The 20,647-nt window shown below is 34.9% G+C and overlaps 1 protein-coding gene across 4 annotated transcripts in view; it reads right to left on the bottom strand.

Moving 5' to 3' along the window:
• The window catches only part of LOC105492606 (LDL receptor related protein 1B), a 1,932,714-nt gene that overhangs the window by 577,986 nt on the left and 1,334,081 nt on the right, over positions 1-20,647 (bottom strand). For all 4 annotated transcript variants that reach the window (XR_011609732.1, XM_011759820.3, XM_011759819.3 and 1 more), the window contains exon 32: positions 11,477-11,626. Coding sequence is in view for 3 of the 4 variants with exons in the window: in XM_011759820.3 (XP_011758122.2) it covers positions 11,477-11,626 (150 nt within the window). In the remaining variant the exon portion in view is untranslated. The remainder of the gene's footprint in view (positions 1-11,476; positions 11,627-20,647) is intronic.

The following is a 20,647-nucleotide window of genomic DNA, read 5'->3' on the forward strand; positions in this document are numbered from 1 at the left end:
CCCAAAGCATTTGTAAATTGAATTGATTTTTTTTTTATTTTAAATTACTTTGCTGTTATTTCTCATTTTATTACAGTCAGGGAATTACATTTTATTTGTTATTTAAAAAAGGGAGGAATTGACCAGAGCCAATCCTATAAATTCAAGACTATTTAAAGAAACCCTCAAAGGTGCAATTTTCAACTAGTCACTTTTTTAGCAGAATGGAAAGAGAGGTACATATGTGAATTCTTAATCAAGTAGATTCTATCTAGTCAAGCTGTCCTTATGAAGGACCATCCCTGACTCTTACATTCATGAGCTTACAAACACCTCTGTCTCTCCTCTAGGTCTCTCCCCACTCTAGCCTTCATCCAGGGCCTTTTCAATGCTACATTCCTCATGAAGTCCCCTTCTGAAGGCATTTGGAAGTCTTACTTGCATTTTTGTACAATGATTTGCATGGATCAGTTTTATATGTATCAATCTGTTTTCCCCATTCATCAGCATTTCTAACACCATGATATTATCTTACAACTCTCTTCGGTCCTTCATAACACTTAAGCACATAAGCCCTGACTAACTGTGGTCAGTGTTGGTCCTATTGAAACTTTTTTTTTCCTTTTTTTTGAGATAGAGTCTCCCTCTGTCTCCCAGGCTGGAGTGCAGTAGCATGATCTCAGCTCACTGCAACCTCTGCCTCCCAGGTTCAAGCGATTCTCCTGCCTCAGGTTCTTGAGGAGCTGGTACTACAGGCACATGCCACCATGCCTGGCAATGTTTTATTTTTAGTAGAGACGGAGTTTCACCATGTTAACCAGTATGGTCTCCATCTCCTCATCTTGTTATCCACCCGCCTTGGACTCCCAAAGTGCTGGGATTACAGGCGTGAGTCACTGCACCTGGCTGGAACATTTATTTTAGACAAAATATAATGCAAAACCCATCACAGTAACCCCCAGTCCTCAAAACATTGTGATAAACACAGACCTGCATTGATTGTGGTATTAGGGGCATTTCTGTAACATTTACAGGTTTCTGTAGATCATAGTTTACAAATTGTAGAAGTAAAGGACATTTCAGAATCTGATTGACTCAAATTACTTTCAGAAAATAAAAATACAGAAATTGAAAGTTTGTTTTCTCTCATAAAGGAAATAAATAAACCTCTCTCCTCCGAAAGAAAGAAAGAAAGAAAGAAAGAAAGAAAGAAAGAAAGAAAGAAAGAAAGAAAGAAAGAAAGAAAGAAAGAAAGAAAGAAAGAAAGAAAGAAAGAAAGAAAGACATGAGAAAAGCAATGGAGAGCCCAGGGCAGAGAGAATGGAGTAAAAGAGAGAAGAAAAGGTAGGGAGGGAAGGAAGGGTCTTCTGAAAAGCAAAGTTCTTTTTGAAACTTGAAGTTTCAGCTGCTTCTCACATTCAGGGAAAGAGAGAGATTTAGTAAGCTTTGAAAAAAAATCTGCACTTGACAACATGTAAAGTGGACTTGCATTGTAGGAAACAGAGGAGACTCCTTAAGGTGAACTATAAGAGGTAAGGAATTTTTAAATTACCAGACTCCCCACCTTGTTATAATAAGACAGCATATAGACTCCTTTCAAACCAGATTTCAATGTAAATCTGCAAGTGCTCAGTTTGAGGATAATAAGATTAAATGCATCAATCCCAGAACCTGTCATTTGCCATCATTTATAATGTTCCATAGATTCCATGACAACTAGCCATAATAATTTATCTTAAGAGTAGAAAAAAGACTTTTGATGATTTCTGCATGCCAATTTTACAAGGTTTTGTATTATATGTATTTTTTAAATTTTTCTATCAAGTATATCATATTAAGTATATCTTAGAAAATTCAAAAAAGGGTGCAAGTTGAGCACTTAGATATTTACTTTTAAAGTTCTAAAATTATTTATTATACCAAGTAATATTTTGGTGAGAAGAAATAAACATAAATTTTGAAAGCTTATCATTGATTATCGTTGAGAATTCAGCTGAGAAAGCTTAAGAGTTAGTGTAGGTAAAAACTATTTTTTTTTTCTGTCATTAGCAGTAACTCACTTTTTTTTTTCAGTTAGCAGATAGGTTAAACAATTGTAAGCGCTTTGTCATACAGTATCTAGAGGGAACATTTTAAACCTTTAATCTCCAACAATATGAACACTGTATTCATTCTTGAACAAATGAACATGACATTCTCTGATATGCAGATGGTGTCTGGAAGTGTTTTAATCTGACAGCCTTGACTTTCCCATGGGTAAACTACCCATGTGTCTTGAATCTCCATAGCAGCTATTGTGATAACTTCGTTTGTGAGGTTAGCCCACAGAAAGCACGAACAAATGTCCTTAAGGGTTATGTTTGCTAAAGCCTTTCAAGGGCTCCCTAAAAGACAAATGATGAGCTTATTTGGTTAATATTGACTGAAAACAAATGTTGTGTGCATAACCAAATCAACAGAGCCAACTTTTTTCTCATTACTAGACTGTGACATGAGTCTGCAAATACACACAGAACATACCTTTTTTGATTGATCCTCATAGTAGCCAAAATTTAATCTCTTTTTAATGTTTACTGATTAAGCCAATTCCTGGAAAATTGCCACTTGAAACAGGTCAGTAGTATAATATATTAAATTGTGATAAACAGAAAAATTTAGCAGAGAGAGCTTAAATATTTATGGAAATCGTGTAATTAAAGGCTTTTTATTTATTTATTTATTTATTTATTTTTGCCTTTACTTGTGACTCAAAGTTTCTTTTAGTTCATAGTGAGGTTAGCCAATTGCAAGTGTTTCTAAGATTTGATGGTTGTTGGAGATAGCTACTTAGATATTTATAGGTAGCACAAACCTATTCTAAGACAAATTAAGCAGTTTTATGTTGTAAACTCCTACCAAATTCTTAACTAAAAGTTGAAATAGTTTTGCCTAACTTAAAAAACAGATTAAAATGAATTCTGATTAGCATAACTTCACAAAATGAACTTTACTTTTTTTGTAATTTTTATGTTCTTTTGTACTGCTTTAACCTATATAATCATTTATTTAAAACTATTTCCTATTTAGTTAAAACTAATAATTTGATCACTAATGAATGGATCAACACGTTAGTGATAAAAATCATGTAAGGTTAAAACATTACCTTTACTTTAATGGCAAAATCACAATTACTTTTGTGCCAACATACAGAGAAATAGATAAGGAGATATATATATATATATAAATATATATAAAAATATATAACTGTTAGATAAAGATTATATATGTGCTTGTGCACGTATGCATGTGCATATATATATGTGTACATACATACACACATATAATAGACTGAATATTTGTGTCCCTCAAAAATTCATATGTTGAAATCTTAATCTCCAATTTGATGGAATTAAAGAGTGGGATCTTAGGAAGGTAATTTGGTCATGAGAGTAAAGACCTCATGAATGAAATCAGTGAACTTATAAAAGGATCCCCAGAGAGCTCTTTCTCTCTCTCTCTTTTCTCTCTCTCATTTGCTGCCATGAGAAGATACAAAAAGTAAGCAATCTATAATCTGGAAATGGGTCCTCACCAGAACCCAACCATATTGGCACCCTGATCTCAGACTTTCAGCCTCCAGAACTGTGAGAAATAAATTTCTGATGCTTTTAAAGCCCCTCAGCCTATGTTAATTTGCTATAGCAGCCCAAGGTAAGACATACAAATATATAAATAAAAATATACATGACTACACTTTGACACTCAAGTAGAATATGTCTTGATAATTTTGCAATCCTTACCTACAAATATCATGGTAAATGCAACTTCCAAAGATTATTTAGTACCATAAAACAACAACAACAAAAAGCATATACAAAATGAAATATAAACGAGAGCATCTGTGCATATAGAGTAGCAGAGAATAATGAATAAATCGCTCATAGGTGTGAGTGAATGGTGGAGGGTAAATTCAAACTCATACTCCTTACAGGGCCCAGGGCTCCAACTCTTGATCTTGACAAATTACTACATGATTCATTGTAATAAACAATGTCAAGAGCATCTGTGATTAAATGATACGCTGACCATTAAATACAAACATGTCAGTGATTCTCTATTTAGACATACTGACTTCAGGTTTGCTTAAATATGATTCATAACCTCAGTTCTATTTTAAAGCTATGATCTATTAGCACCAGCTCTTTCATGTCCCAATAAAAAAGTACAAAATACAGATAAGCTATCATCCTTCTATTTCCTAAATTCCATCATAATTTTCAACAAGAAATAAGACTATTTTTGTGAGAATATTTGTTTCATATGTGTATTTTCTCTTATCTCCATGAATTTATTTTTTCCACTTTCTCTTCAGTGTAAATACAATATATGCAGTCTGCTCTCAAACTGCATATGCAGAAAGGAAAAAAAAATATGTTAAATAAAATCCATAAATAACCCAGAAACCCTAATTTTAGTCAATAGTTTTAAAGTCCTGCTCCTCATAAAGACACTAAAAACTCAACAGCGTCTTGATTAACTTGAGCTTTCCTCACTGTCTCCTGCAGGCATTAGTGACCAGAAAAATGTCAAAAGTTGTGAGAGAAAAGGTAAATTAAAAAAAAAAAAAATCCCTATAACTGAATACTAGGTAATCAACAGTAAAATATTACATAACTGACTATACGCTATTTTATAGCACAAATAATTTAAAATCACGTAGGAAACTGTTTTACAGTATTATTATTATTTCATAAAACAGAAGGTTTTTTTTTTTTTTTTAATTTGTATTTATTTATTTATTTATTTTTTTAGACAGAGTCTCACTCTATCTCCTAGGCTGGAGTGCAGTGGCACGATCTCGGCTCACTGCAACCTCTGCAGCCCGGGTTTAAACGATTCTCCTGTCTCAGCCTCCTGAGTAGCTGGGATTACTGGCACCCGCCACTACGCCTGGCTAATTTGTTTTTTGTGTTTTTTGTTTTTTTTTTTTTTTTTTTTTTTTTTTTTTTTTGGTATTTTTAGTAGAGACAGAGTTTCACCATCTTGGCCAGGCTGGTCTTGAACTCCTGACCTCATGATCCACCTGCCTCAGCCTCCCAAAGTGCTGGGATTACAGGTGTGAGCCACCATGCCCAGACAAACAGAAGTAATTTTATAAAAGAAAATTCCATTTAAAAAATTTGCAAAATACTTAGAAAAAATATCTAAGAGAAAAGATTGTAAATATAATTTTAGGGCAACTAGTTATTATTGTATATTAGAAAGTAGAAGCTTTTGTATTTGCCAGCTCTGACAGTTAGGAAAACTGACAAGATCATCTTTAAAAATAGAGAAGATGGGAGGCCGAGGTGGGCAGATCACCTGAGGTCAGGAGTTCAAGACCAGCCTGGCCAACATGGTGAAACCCCATCTGTATTAAGAACACAAAAATTAACTGGGTGTGGTGGTGCATGCCTGTAATCCCAGCTACTGGGGAGGCTGAGGCACGAGGATCATTTGAACCTGGGAGTTGGAGGTTGCAGTGAACCAAGATCGTGCCACTGTACTCCAGTCTGGGTGACAGAGTGAGACTCCATCTCTAAAATAAAATAAAATAAAATAAAATAAAATAAAAACAAAAATGGAGAAGAATTTGATGTGCAGAATTATAGGTTAGTCAGCTTTTATCTAGCAACTTGAAAGGTGTTAATAGTCCTCATTAAACAGTCATTGCACCCCAAGTGTAAATCACATCTGCCTAAGTGAGCCCCCTGGAGAACAGGAGAAGCACAGACAATGCTCTATTTGAGCCATGACAAACTTAAAAGATTTCTAACTTAGAAAATTAACCTTATCACCTGGGAAGATTTATGTTAATGTAATTATGTTTTATGTTAAGAAATAATAATATAAAAACTGTAAAATCAACAAAATGTTAAGCAGTTGTTAGTTCACACAGCATTCCTTCAATCTCTCATTATCTCTTCAAGTCTTTACTCAGAAGTCACTGTCTTGGCAAACTCTTGGCTACTCAGACTCAAATTTCACCCCATACATTTCCTTATCTATTTTCCCTGATCTGCTGTTTTTTTTTCCCTTAACATTCAACTATCATACTATATGTTTTACAGATTTATCTGCTTTATGGTCTGTCTTCCATGTTACTATGCAAGCTGGAATTCTTGCCACCATGTATATCAGCAGTTGGCACATAGTGGGCACTGATAAATGCTTGCTGAAAGAATGAAAGAATGAATGGCAATTGATATTTATTGCTGTTAGGGGTGAAAGTTCTACAACAAGTAGTTACATTGCCTTCTCAGGAGTTTAACTCAAGTAAGAGTCAGACTTGACATTAGTATGTTCTTAATCTGTATTTACCTCAGGCAGAATACAAGCTCTGTTCAAACACCACCAGAAAATCTTCGTAGAAAATCCCGTATCCTGTCCACTACAAGAGAGGCCTATTCTCCTCTGTATATTATACCAGCTCTACCAGGTGACTTTTTTTTTTTTTTTTCCTACTGAAGTCCCCTCTAGTGGTACAGTTGGGTGTTAGCAGTCTTAACTCCATCCTTTTCTCTCAGCAACTCAATGTCACCAATGTAAATGATGACCAAACCAGAGGTGACACCTGGTGCCCTCTGTGCTGAAGCAACAACAGAAGGTTATTGTAGGGATTTTTGTTGTTCCTTTTTTGTAGAATGCTTGGCTTTTATAGTGTTAGCCTTCATAGCCTTCATAGCTAGCCTAAAGAGTATGTTAGTCTGCATGGTATTTTTCTAAAATATTTTTTAAAAAAGATTACTTGCTAATAATTAAAAATTATGAGATTTCAAATAAACATCTGTATTTCTTCCTTCTCCTCAAAAATAAAAGATATGGTGCAAATGGTTAATATTTCTTATGACAAAAATAAGTGGAGCTGAGAGGTGTTCTACCATAAGTGGGACATTCATTGTTCCCACTCCATCATAAATCCTGCTACTCCCAAGCTAGTTGAGATACTGCAGGCCTAGACTCAGATTCGACTTAATATTTATGTTGGAGCTATTTGGTTTTATCACCCCTGACATACTTTACTCATTCATAACCTGCCTAGCTCTATTAAATTTGGAAGTTCTAAGTCTATTCGTAAATAAATGACTAGGTAAAAATATGAATTAGTATCTATAGCAGTGCAAAAAGTGACTACAAAACTTAGCACCATAATACATTCATTGTCTCACATGGTTTCTGTGGGTCTAGAATCTGGGAGCAGTCACGTGGGAGGTTCTGGTTTGGAGTCTCCCTTGAGGTTACTTTACAGCTGTTGGCTTGTGCTAAAATCTTGACTGAGGCTAGAGGTTCAGCTTTCAAGATGACTAGTTTACATGGCTGCTGGCTGGAGATCTGCATTTCTTCCAACATGTACTTCTCCATTGGACTGTTTGAGTGTCCTCATAACACGTCAGCTGGCTTTGCCCAAGGACAGTGATCCAAGAGAGGGCAAGGAAGCTCATGTTTTTTATGACTTTGTCCCCAAAGCCACATATCATCACTTCTGCCTTATACTCTCCACTAAAAATGAGATACTACCCACGCTTAAAGGAACGAAAGCTAAGCTCTACTTATTAAAAGGAGAAATAGTAAAGTGTTTATGAAACATATCTTGGTTTAGAGGTCTTGACTGACTCATCAAATAATTGCTTTATTTTGATCTGGGTACTATTCTAAGTAAAACTAAGAGCCTCAAGTGGTTCCAATTTATAATCCTTGAGGTTTAAAAACTTGCGCAAAGTATTCAAAGAGATTTTTTTAAAATTCAGCTTTAGGATAAACTACTCGTAAATTTTAGTGAAAGACAAACTTTCAGTTACTTATCATTCAGCACCTATGTAGCCTCTTTGGGGAACCGTCATACACTTGTATATACTCATCACTTCATAGCACAATGACTTGTTTTCTGGATGTGTAATTTCAGGATCACTGTAGACAAATTTCTTTTTAAACATGTGTAACTGCAGTCTTCAGTAATCCCCTGGATATTGGTGAGGTTCCCGTGTTTTACTTTTTCATTGCCTTTATTATATGACTGTAGTATTCAGCCTGAGCAGCAAGCAGGTCATCACATTTTTCTTTTTTTCTTCTCAAAGAGAAAGGGTGGAGGTTTTGAAAGAAGGAGAAGCCTGAGGAGAAGAGAAAGTTTAAAACCAAGCCAGAAAATGTTATAGAGATTCCTCCCCTGATTCTCTTTGGTTATGGATTTTAAATTTTAAAATCTCAGACTGCTAAGTGTATTTCGATATGTCCAGTTAACATATTGCCAGTAGAGGCATTAGGAAGTTTTTTGTTTGTTTTGAAGCTGAGTCTCACATTGTCACACAGGCTGGAGTGCAATGGTGCGATCTCGGCTCACTGCAACCTCCACCTCCCGGGTTCAAGCGATTCTCCTGCCTCAGTCTCCCGAGTAGCTGGGATTACAGGCACCCGCCACCACACCTAGTTAATTTTTTTGTATTTTGAGTAGAGATGGGGCTTCACTATGTTGACCAGGCTGGTCTCGAACTCCTGACCTCATGATCTGCCTGCCCCAGGCTCCCAAAGTGCTGGGATTACAGGCATGAGCCACTGTGCCTGGCCAAGAGGTTTTGTTTGTTTGTTTTAAATATTTATTCTTTATGTTTCAGGGCTACTCAAATTATGGTGGCAAAAAGGGGTATACTTACACAGCAAATTACTTGTTAAGAGAATTTTAATTTCTGAATGTGGGGTTTCTCTGCAAAGCTGATGTCATATCAGATTCACAGGGTTGACACAATATGGGCATTATGATCTTACTCAAACTTTCTCCTTCTTTCATTTATCAGTTGACAAACCTAACAGACGTTATTTTTAGCTAAGATAGATACCTGTTCCATTTTTTGATACTATATTTACAGCATTGAGCTTTGTAAGTTTAGTCTTCATTTCCTACTCAGAACATGGTCAGCAGAAATATTAGCAGAAATAAACCTTTAGAAAGCCTTAAGTATTCCTACGAGGCAACAATTTTATTGAACTTTTTTCCCTTAAAAGTCACTGACTTTCCTTGAAATGTTATGCGAGATTTTTAACACCTTTCCTCTAATTTATTGAGTGCATTGCTTATGCTATTTGCTAGTTTGGGTTTCATAAAGTACACTGGAAATAAGTTTTTGAAAACATAACGTGGGTGATGATTTAGAGACTGTTGCAGATTACTCAATTACTTTCGGAATTTAAACTCTGCTTATTTTTATTTAAAATATGTACAAAGGCTCATAAGATAAAATATTAGTGTTCATTTTCCAATACTGAGTAATATATTGCTTTTTAAAAAAGTCATCTTATAGACACTATAAAACAATTGTCAATAAATTCCTACTGTAAAATAACCTATTTATCAAGTACAACCCTTTTGTTTTATATATAACTTCTGGATATATACAAAGAAAAGAATGTCAATATAATGCTATATAAATAGCACAGAAATTGCCCAAAGACTCAAAAGAAAATTGGAGACTTAAATACAAGATAGTTTCTCTTTTACACATTTAAATTCCTCATCTGAAGAAAAACTATTAAAAAAAAACCTGATTCTAAGAAATAATTTAGAAACAAAAAAAAGTAAGAGGTATAGCAGAAGGACAGTAGTTTAAGAATAAGCTTAAGCAAATGAAAACCACTAAACATCTGATGAAGTATTCTATCACATATCTGGAAATTCCCAACTAGGGAAACATAGAGAGTGCTTTAAGGACCAAATTCACAGGCATCAGATGACAACTTTGACATTTCCATATAATTCTACTTTTCAAAAAGTACATTCATTTAGAACTTCAGGTGATTCTCACAACTTTGTGATATAGGCAGATAGTTTCATGTCTATTTTCCCTATAATAAAAATTGAAATAGAGATCATCTTAATACTTAAGTTTTTTTTTAAAACAATCTCCTTTTTTCCTTCCTTCACGAGAGAGGAAGATTCATTCTTAAATAATAATTTGCAATATTTAAACCTTATTCACCTTCATCGAGATATTTTAATTTAATTGAAAATCAAAGATAAAGACAAATTTTTGTCTAGAAAATGGATTCCCAAATCTGTCTCAATTAACTACTGTTTATTAACATATACTCATGAACATTAGCAAAAAAAAAGTATAATAAAACAAAAGCAACAAAAATACTCTCACAAACCTGAGAAACTAAATGTTCTCAAATGGCTAAAAGATTTAGAATATAGAATTAAAAAGCATAATTTTTTACCTATATAAATAAATATAAAAATATATTCAAATGAGATTTTCATAAATTGTATAAGTTTTTTTTTTTTTTTTTTTTTTTTTGAGACGGAGTCTCGCTCTGCCGCCCAGGCTGGAGTGCAGTGGCCGGATCTCAGCTCACTGCAAGCTCCGCCTCCCGGGTTCACGCCATTCTCCTGCCTCAGCCTCCCGAGTAGTTGGGACTACAGGCGCCCACCACCTCGCCCGGCTAGTTTTTTGTATTTTTTAGTAGAGACGGGGTTTCACCGTGTTAGCCAGGATGGTCTCGATCTCCTGGCCTCGTGATCCGCCCGTCTCGGCCTCCCAAAGTGCTGGGATTACAGGCTTGAGCCACCGCGCCCGGCCATAAGTTTTTAAGTTATTCTGACTATATCACAATATTCAAAATTATACATATTAAATAATTGTCTGATTATCATCCTGTAACCAAATGCAATTACTGAAATTCTATGTAGATTATCCAGTTCTCACACCCTTCACCTACTGCGAACTTCAGCTTAGAGTCAGCCATTCACTAAATCAAAACTCAGCCATCCTCACCAAAGAGTTCTTCTTTATGCTATCCACTCAACATCTTTTGAAAAATTCAAACTATCTTCTTAAACTGAAACTTACATTTCAAAAATGAGCTTCTAATATCAATATAGTAGAGGTTAATTATTTGCTCCATGGCAGCCACACCTCCCTTTTAGTTTCCTAATCATTTTACTTACCTGGCACCTTTTTTTCCCCAGAAGATCGAATTCAAAGGAATGGAAATAAGACTCAAATAAGTAAAATTTTTACTCACTCTGAAACACTGAAAAGAATTATTCAATGGGAAATTATTTCAATCATTGGTCAAATGGACCCTGTTGTCTTGTCTTTTGAATTCTATCTATGGATCAAGCTGTTCTTTATTAAATGGAGATAAGCCAGGTTTGACTTTATCGTGACAAATGCACAAGGCCCTTACACTTTAGAGGACTATAGTAGAACACAGAAAATAATAATTATAAAATAATATAAGTCATAGTACACCAAGAATCAGTGACAGTAAAGTTAGTATTGCTAACGCTAAGTTTCTGATCTGGATAATCTTATAAGTCTGTTTGCTAAAGAGGAAAAGAAGGAAGAGAAGAAAACCTCACAAAAGTGTGCAATTTGAATGTAGTTCTGGTGTTAGCAGTGACTTTCCTAAGATTGTAACAAGTCATAATAAATCAGCCCTCATTCAATACAAAGCAACCAAGCTATAGAATCATTTCACTTACCCATGATGGTTAGGGCTGTAGCTTTTGTTAATTCTTCTTTCATTGACTCGATTACTTCTAAATTACCACCACCCAGGTTGCATCTATTGATGGTTCCATTCCCCGAACTGATCCAATAAAGCTTGTTTTCCACATAGTCTATCGATAGACCTGTAATTAAATTTTACAACTTAAACATAATGATAGCCACTTAAATTATAATATTCACCTAGCACCACTGGATTTGAGGGCAAAGAATAAGTTGAAAGCTCAGATTTTTATCTTTACAAATAAGATGTGGCTAATAGGAAAATACACATATGTTGTTTTCGTTTTTGTTGTTGTTGTTGTTTATTTTTTAGAGACAGGGTCTCACCCCATCATTTAGACTGGAGTGTAGTGATGCAATCATAACTCACTGCAGCCTCAGACTCCTTGGATCAAGCAATCCTCCCGTCTCAGCCTCCTGCATAGATAGGACTACAAATGCGCACCACTAGGCCCAGCTAATTTTTTTCATTTTTTTTTTTAAATAATGGGGGCTCACTATTTTGCTCAGGCTGGTCTTGAACAACTGGGCTCAAGGAATCCTGTCACCTTGGTCTCCCAAAGTGCTGGGATTACAGGCATGAGCCATGGCACCCAGCCAACATAAACAGTTTTAACTGACAGAGAAACATTATACTTTTATAGGCACTTAACAGTTATCTCTATGGATTACTGACCTAATCTTGTTCCTCTGAAAGAAATTACAGTTCAATTTTACAGATACAAAAAATAGTACCTAGAGTAGATAAGAAATCTGTGTTCATAGCTAGTTAGTGGACGTTCCAGATATTTTTAGAAAGTTTCTGTTTCCAAATTGAGTGCCTGCCCTCTTCATTATGCCACTTTGCCTCAGAAAGTTTTAATGTGTAATGACTCATTCGGGATACTAATTTAACTGATGAAATTTATAATTACTCATCTATTTTCCATAAAATTTACTTAGGCAGTTACAGATTTAAATTGGTGATTTCATCCCTCTTTAAGTAAATCCAAAAATGGAAGATTTTCAGCAAATAGTAATTTTACCAAAGCACAGAATTAAAATGCGCTCATTTGGAGGCTGATATGGAGGAGATAAATCTTTCGGCAAGTGAGTGAATCAAGTCAATGGCTTAAGACGCTAATCTCGACATGGCACAGTGTGTCACTGGAGGTAAGGCTGGACTTTATTGTATTTTATGGGCAACTTCACATATTATAGTGGTGGCCATCATTTTCAGAGGTCTCAGGGTAGGTACTTTTTGTTTGCTAAAGGTCCTTGGCACACATCTACTTAACTACTGTCATGCTCAGCAGCATCAGTATCCACATTTTAACAATAACTCTGTGGAACCATGTTGGCCTTCTGTGATCCATAATTACTCATGGAAAAGTGCATGTGGGCATATACTCAGGCAGACAATGCAACCAACTCTTCCTGGGATCTCTCTCAGAGAATAAAGTGGACAAATCACAGATCATTCCTTCCCTTAAAAAACAATGAAAGGAGAGAAGGGCAGATGATTGAAAAGACACACAGATTCAAGTGCATTGAGAGAAGGTGAAATATAGCCTAATAATTCTCAATTACAGGGATTCCCAGGACAAAGAATGTGAATAATTATAGGCATTTAACAGTTATCTCTATGGATTAGATCCTCTTTCCTCCCCCCCCCACTCCGAGAGTTGGGGTCTCACTCTGTTGCCCAGGCTAGAATGCAGTGGCACAATCATAGCTCACTGCAGTTTTGAAATCCTGGGCTCAAGTGATCCTACCACATCAACCTCCTGAGCCGCTGGAATTACAGGTGTGAGTCACCTTGCCTGGTTCTTTTACTTTTTCTTTTAATACGTGTATGATTCTATTTTTGGAAAGACCAAGGTAAAGCTAGTTTATGCTCAGAGTCAGGATGTGTGGAATGTGAAGTAATGATTGGCCACAGGGCTACTGTGTTTCTAATTAAATTCTGTTTCTTGATCTGGGCGCTGGTTATATAGGCAAATTCATTTAATCACCATTCATCAAGCCATATATTTAGGATGGTTTACTTTTCCATATGTATGTGATTCTACCATATACAGTTTATATTTAAAATGTGGGAGGAAGCTAGGGAGTATAGGAAGTGTAAACAAAATAAATAAAACCTCATAAATCAATTCAATACACAATGCCAAGGAATTTAAAGAAGTGGGGGCTTCACAGAGGAAAGAATTTTGTCTCTCTCTCTTTTTTTTTTTTTGGATCTGAGTTCACCCAGAGTCTATTATTCAATGTCTTTGCTTCTGGACTGTGACTAGAGGAAGCAGACTTTGTCATAGTCAGCTTATTATATTTGCTGTCTAGCATGATGACTAGAATAGAGAAGAAAAATAATAAACATCAAATAAATGGACAGACTATTTAGTTAATTCCATTATGAAACTATAGCTTGTTTTCAAAGAGTTCTGCCTAGGAAAGTTTAGTTATCTTCCCAACTGAATATTTTTTTATTTTTCAGATGGAGTCTTGCTCTGTCGCCAGGCTAGAGTGTAGTGGCACAATCTCGGCTCACTGCGACCTCTGCTTCCTGGGTTCAAGTGATTCTCCTGCCTCAGCCTCCCAAGTAGCTGCGACTATAGGCATGTGCCACCATGCCCAGCTAATTTTTGTATTTTTAGTAGAGATGGGGTTTCACCATGTTGGCCAGGATGGTCTCGATTTCTTGACCTCCTGATCTGCCCACCTTGGACTCCCAAAGTGCTGGGATTACAGGTGTAAGCCACCGCACCTGGCCCCAACTGAATTTTTTAATGTACTACTTATACCCAGATACTATAACAAGTACAGAGGAAGAGCAATGATTCAACAGCTCTACTTAGTATGGCTTAAATATTTAAATTAATTTTAACATTGAATAGCATCAAATTAATAGTTTTAAGGTTCACAAAAACGATATTTAAAGTTTCTCTATTAATCTCTCTATATATATATGCACGGATGCATATCACATAACTCCTTCCATGTATCTTCTTTCCTGTTACATATATTAGCTTAACCTTTAAATGTTCTTCGGTGCATGTATTCTCAGGTTCATAAAACAGAATTGCAATGCTTTACATTATTATTATTAATTTTAAAAACTGGTGACATATGCTTTATATTCATAGTATAGATATATATAGAAGTATAATACATATCTCTGAAGTTTATTAATGCAAATGTTTTCGCATCATAAGATTTTTCATTTTGTTATTATCATTCACTTAAGTCCTAACAACACTAAATGATTAATTGGTATAAATGGTGTTGGAGTAATTTCTGAATCAGTTCTCTGTTCTGCTAATATTTTAAAAAATGAATCATTAGGCAGTGAACAAAATTGTTTAATGCAATTAAAACTACTCAGTGATGTTAGAATGCCAAATCAATACCCATGAGAAAACAGGTCAAACGTGAGCATATTTATAAAACTGTCCTGGAACCTATGCAAAGAAATATAATTATGTCTGTACTAAAGGATCCTCAGAATGGGTGACTGAAATTTGAAAATCTTCAAAAGGGCCATAGAATCTGTCTAAAGAACATATCAGTTGTAACACAGTTTTGTTTTTACGAGACATATTTAACTAATTTTTGAAGCATCTGAATTTGGCTATCAAACGAGGAAATCTAGATAGAATAACATAATAAGTATATATTTAAAAAGTCACCATTTAAATAGAGAAAAAACTTTAGGAAATGAAAAAATTATCTTTTTTACCTATCTTTTCTATTTTTATGAAAATACAGTTAACCCTTATGCTTTAATTCTAACATTCCTTATTATCAGTCCCAAATTTTCCTTTATATATTATTTTATTTGAACATTTTAATTTAAATAGACCAGCTTAATTTTTATGGAGACAATGAAAATTGCAAAAATTATATAATTTCTCTCATAATAGAAATATTCTACATATTAATATAAGAAACAACTAAATATTTTTAAATAATGTAATTTACCTACATACAGTATTTCATATATTATTGAAAAAATTATGTTTATTAAGTTTTAAGTGTTGTTGCAATTAAAACTAGGCAGTTCATTTTGTGTGTCTCATTTATTTTCTAAGCGGCTCAAAATTAAATAAATATGCAATATGGAGTTAAAATAAAAATGGAAGGGTATAAAAAAGGAATTTTAAAAATTAAGAATTAAGGCTTTCAATAGATAATTTTTAATACATTTCCATCACTTAGCAAATTTAACTCAAAATTCTTATCCCTAGCTGGGAATTATACTTATCTGGAAAGTCATTTTAAAATATTGATCCTACAGCCCCAGTCCACAAAATTTCAGTTTAATTGGTTTGGGCTGGTCCTGGGCCTCAGTATTTTTAAAATATTTCTCCAGGTAATTTTGTGACACACAATTTTTAAAAACATATTCTAAACACTGCATATTTTTATAAGCTTTCAAATGTAATATTTTAGTAAATTCAACTGGGCCATTTAAATTTTTCTGGAAAGAGTATTACAATGGTGAAACCTTTGGAGACAGGGAAATGGTAGAGATGTAGATATGGGAAATAGACACACCATGAATATTAAAATATAGAGGATTAACTTCTAGGCCTCTACACAGCTATAAAAATATAATCAAAAATCTTCTAAATATTCTTTTTCTGGCACTAACTTCAGACAGTAGAAAACAACTCCTACTTCTGGGACTGTGCAAGTTTTAGAAACTGGTCATTGAAAACACAAAATATAGAGAAACACCAATAAGTTACATCCACATGCTATACCTGTAGAAGAATCATAATATTTGAAATATCCGAAAATGAACATTTTTTCAGACTTCATCAGAAATGGCATGACAATTCCGATTCCTGGGGCAGAACTGTTTTGGAAACATTAAAACTTTAGCTCTGATGGAGGCTAGTTATTACATGGGGAAGTATTCACTATTAGGCTATCTCAAGAAATGCTTTATCCATCCTGAGAATATTTGGATTTTGCTGGGTAAAGAATGGGTGTGCTGGCTGGGCTCTGTGGCTCATGCCTGTAATCCCAGCACTTTGAGAGGCCAAGACGGGTGTATTACTTTCAGTTGAGAGTTCGAGAACAGCCTGGCCAAGATGGCAAAACTCCAACTCTACTAAAAACACAAAAAAATTATCCAGGTGTGGTGGCACACGCCTGTAGTTCTAGCTACTCGGGAGGCTGAGGTAGGAGAATTGCTTGAACCCAGGAGGTGGAGGTTGCAGTGAGCTGAAATCATGCCACTGCACTCCAGCCTGGGCAACAGAGTGAGACTTTGTCTCAAAAAAAAAAGAAAAAAAAAAAGAATGTGCTGAGGAAACCCAAGCACTTTGTCTGTTCCATCCCTGGCTTCTCTGTGAAGTGAAGACAAATCAAGGTGCTAGGCTTCAGTTACCTTGTCTAAGTATTTCTGGCAGCCTTGCCCTGGCTACTGCACCACTGTGAGGTGGTAATGATAAGAATAATGCCTCATACAATTGTGTCTGACACATGGAAAGCATGAAGTAAATGTTAGCTATATTTATGAGTGGTATAAATGTTTATACTGCCCTTTCAAACTAAGGTTCTATTCTAAAGCCTGCAACCATCTCTCTGGTAATCCCATAACTGATAATTTGGAGATAATCTAATTATTTAAAATGTTGAGATTGTGTACTTCATTCGTAATCACAATATTCTCTCAATTATAAAACAAGCACATCAAAATTAGAAACTTTTGCTCTGTGAAAAGTAATAAAAGACATGATTTAGTCTGGGAGTAAATATTTGCAATCCATGCATCAAACAAAAGGTAAGTATCAACAAAAGAACTTTCAAAACCCAATAGTTAAAAAAATTGCAATTCAAAATGGGCAAAAGACATGGAACGTGATGACTAGAACAGAGAAGAAAATTACACAGAACAGAGAACAGAGAACACAGAAGAAATATTTTGCAGAATAATATATACAAATGGCAAATAAACACATAAAAAGATATTCAATATCATAGGAAAATGCAAATTAAAATGAAAACTATTATAGACAACCTAAAGTCTAGAAGAAATAAAAGTGTTTTTAAATGACAATACACGATATATCTATCAGAATAGCTAAAATAAAAAGCAGTGAGAACACTAAATGCTGACAAGGATACAGAGAACTGGATCACTGACACACACTGTTAGTGTAAATATAAAATGGTAAAGCCACTCTAGGAAACAATTTGACAGTTTCTTATAAAACTGAGAACACTGATGCAATATGACCCAGTATTGCGTTCCTGGGAATTTATCTCAGAGAAATAAAAACTAATGTTCACACAAAAATGTGTATATAAACCTTTAAACTATTAATTTTTTTTTTTTTTTTCAAGACAGAGTCTCACTCTGTCGCCCAGGCTGAAGTGCAGTGGCATGATCTCGGCTCACTGCGACCTCTGCCTCCCGGTCTCAAGCAATTCTCTTGCTTCAGCCTCCCATATCGCCCTGCTAATTTTTTGTATCAAATATTTTTTATAGAGACAGGTTTTGCCACGTTGCTCAGGCTGGTCTTCAACTTCTGGTCTGAAGTGATTCTGCCCAGCTCAGCCTCCCAAAGTGCTGGAATTACAGGCATCAGCCACCATGCCTGGCCTACATCAAATTTTTAAAAAAAATTATTCAGTAAAAGCACATTATTTTAAAAGAACATTGTTCAATAATTAGTCGAGTATACTACCCTTATCTTACCCCGATCTAAATCCTTCCTGGAAATTACCCTTCTCATTTCACCCTGTCAGTTACAGAGCTAAAATGATCCCTTACTACTTATCCTATTCAAGGTAAGATTTCAACATTTCCTCCATCCTTCCTAACATAACTCATTTTACCTCGAACAGTTTATCCATATTCCGAGCCCTTATGAGTAGCAAAATTTATGTGCCTTTGTGAAAATAACACACACAGAAATAGAGGAAAAACCAGAATCAACGAAATTATTTTTAAGTGTTTTCTTTTAAAAGCATTTTAAAAGCTTTAATACCTATAGTTTTATAACTTTCCAAAACTATATTTTATAGCTTGATAAGTAAAATAGAACAAAATATTTTTAAAGCACTGGATTGTGTCACTCAAATATTTTTAAACTAGTTCCTGACAACATAATGCTAAATATTTCCTTATGTTAGATTTGCTACGCATATAGAAAAATTCACAGTTTTTTACACATATCATCCTCTTTTATGCCTTTTATGCCTGCTTTTCCTTTCTGCTAAGAATAAGGAAAGTCCCTCCTCTTTCTGTCGTTTAAAAAAAAAAAGTTACTTTTTTCAAGATCCTGTAGAAATTTCAAAATATCATCAATTTGGTTACAATTTTTTTTTCTAAATTTCTTCCCCACAAAATATTAGTTATTTTCAGTATCTACTTATCTAATCTGTATGATGAACATAGTACTCATGACAAATATTGAGTGTTTTTGTTTTGTTTAACTCAACTAAAAATTTCATTCAAATGGCTTTTAATTATCTGTGATTTTTTTTCTTTACTGAACTATATCCTCCTTGAGGATGGTACCAGGTTTTATTTTTAGGGTCTAGTACCTAGTGTACACTTCACAATCTTTTTAAAAAAATTACCTCCCAGTTGTGCATGGTGACTCACGCCTGTAATCCCAGCACTTTGGGAGGCCGAGGCGGGCGGATCACAAGGTCACGAGATCGAGACCATCCTGGCTAACACGGTGAAACCCCGTCTCTACTAAATATACAAAAAATTAGCTGGGCGAGGTGGCGGGCGCCTGTAGTCCCAGCTACTCGGGAGGCTGAGGCAGGAGAATGGCGTGAACCCGTGAGGTGGAGCTTGCAGTGAGCCCAGATCGCGCCACTGCACTTCAGCCTGGGAGACAGAGCAAGACTCCGTCTAAAAAAAAAAAACGAAATTACCTCCCCCGCACCCTCAACTTAAAAACATTTGAATTAAATGAGTAAATGAATAATCAGATGAAAGTATAATATATTTAAATTATTTGTGTGCTAGCATGCGTAATTATAATATTAGTTTTCAACTCCTCTGGCCTTTTTTGTAACCTATTTGTAACATTTCTTTTGAGATGTGCAGTCTTACATGGAATGTGCTTCCTACATAATAATAGTGATTGTGCTCAGTAATAAGTATATATCAATAACAGAAATACATTATACTGAACAAGGAAACCTATCCAGGACTTTTTTTTAAACTTTACTTCTAAAAACTGAGGTTCCTTATATTATTTGATGTGGTAAAAAAGTGCTTAAGAATGTTATCTATGAATATAATTCACAATCTACTTCATACAGTGTATGAGTTGGAATGAAGTAATAGAAAATGCCTGGTAGATTTCAAGAAAATGTACTTCAAGTTTAAGTAAGCAAATGACTTTCAATTGGGATTATATTGAAAATAAAGGGAAAGCCGGGAGTGGTGGCTCAAGCCTGTAATCCCAGCACTTTGGGAGGCTGAGGCGAGTGGATCACAAAGTCAGAGTTCAAGACCAGCCTGGCCAATATGGTGAAACTCCATCTCTACTAAAAATACAAAATTAGCCACTCGGGAGGCTGAGGCAGGAGAATTGCTTGAATCTGGGAGGCAGAGGTTGCAGTGAGCCAAGTTGTGCTATTACACTCCGGCCTGGGTGACAGACTGAGACTCCGTTTCATTAAAAAAAAAAAAAAAAAAAAAAAAAAAAAAAAAAAAAAACAATAAAAGGGAAACACCAAATAAATAAATAAAATATATAGTACACAAGATTCCTAAGAAAAGCCATGAAGGGTAATGTTGATTAACAAGCCCAACCCAAGTTCCTTTACATGAGGCGTAAGGGATAAAATTCATAATATAAGTGCATTTTAAACATAAAAATCACTGTAAGTAGTAAACAAAAATCCTCTGATATGTGAACTGCTCTAAGCATTTAATATATCCAAGACTGAGCAATAAATCTTAATTGAGACTATTTAGCTCAACAATGGATAACTGGAATGCTGATGTTGATTTGTATTTAACAGAAACAAAGTTTCCTAAATTGCCTGAAGGCTGCAATTACTCAGTCTTTAGTGACACACACTCATGAAATGCCAAGTTTAGTGTTTTCATATGATTATGATGCACTTCTATTTTAAGTATGTAACACGTGGATTTAACAGCAAACAAGCAAGGGAAGTCA

The sequence above is a fragment of the Macaca nemestrina genome, chromosome 11 (genome assembly GCF_043159975.1).
Source record: "Macaca nemestrina isolate mMacNem1 chromosome 11, mMacNem.hap1, whole genome shotgun sequence".
Classification (NCBI taxonomy): Eukaryota; Metazoa; Chordata; class Mammalia; order Primates; family Cercopithecidae; genus Macaca; species Macaca nemestrina.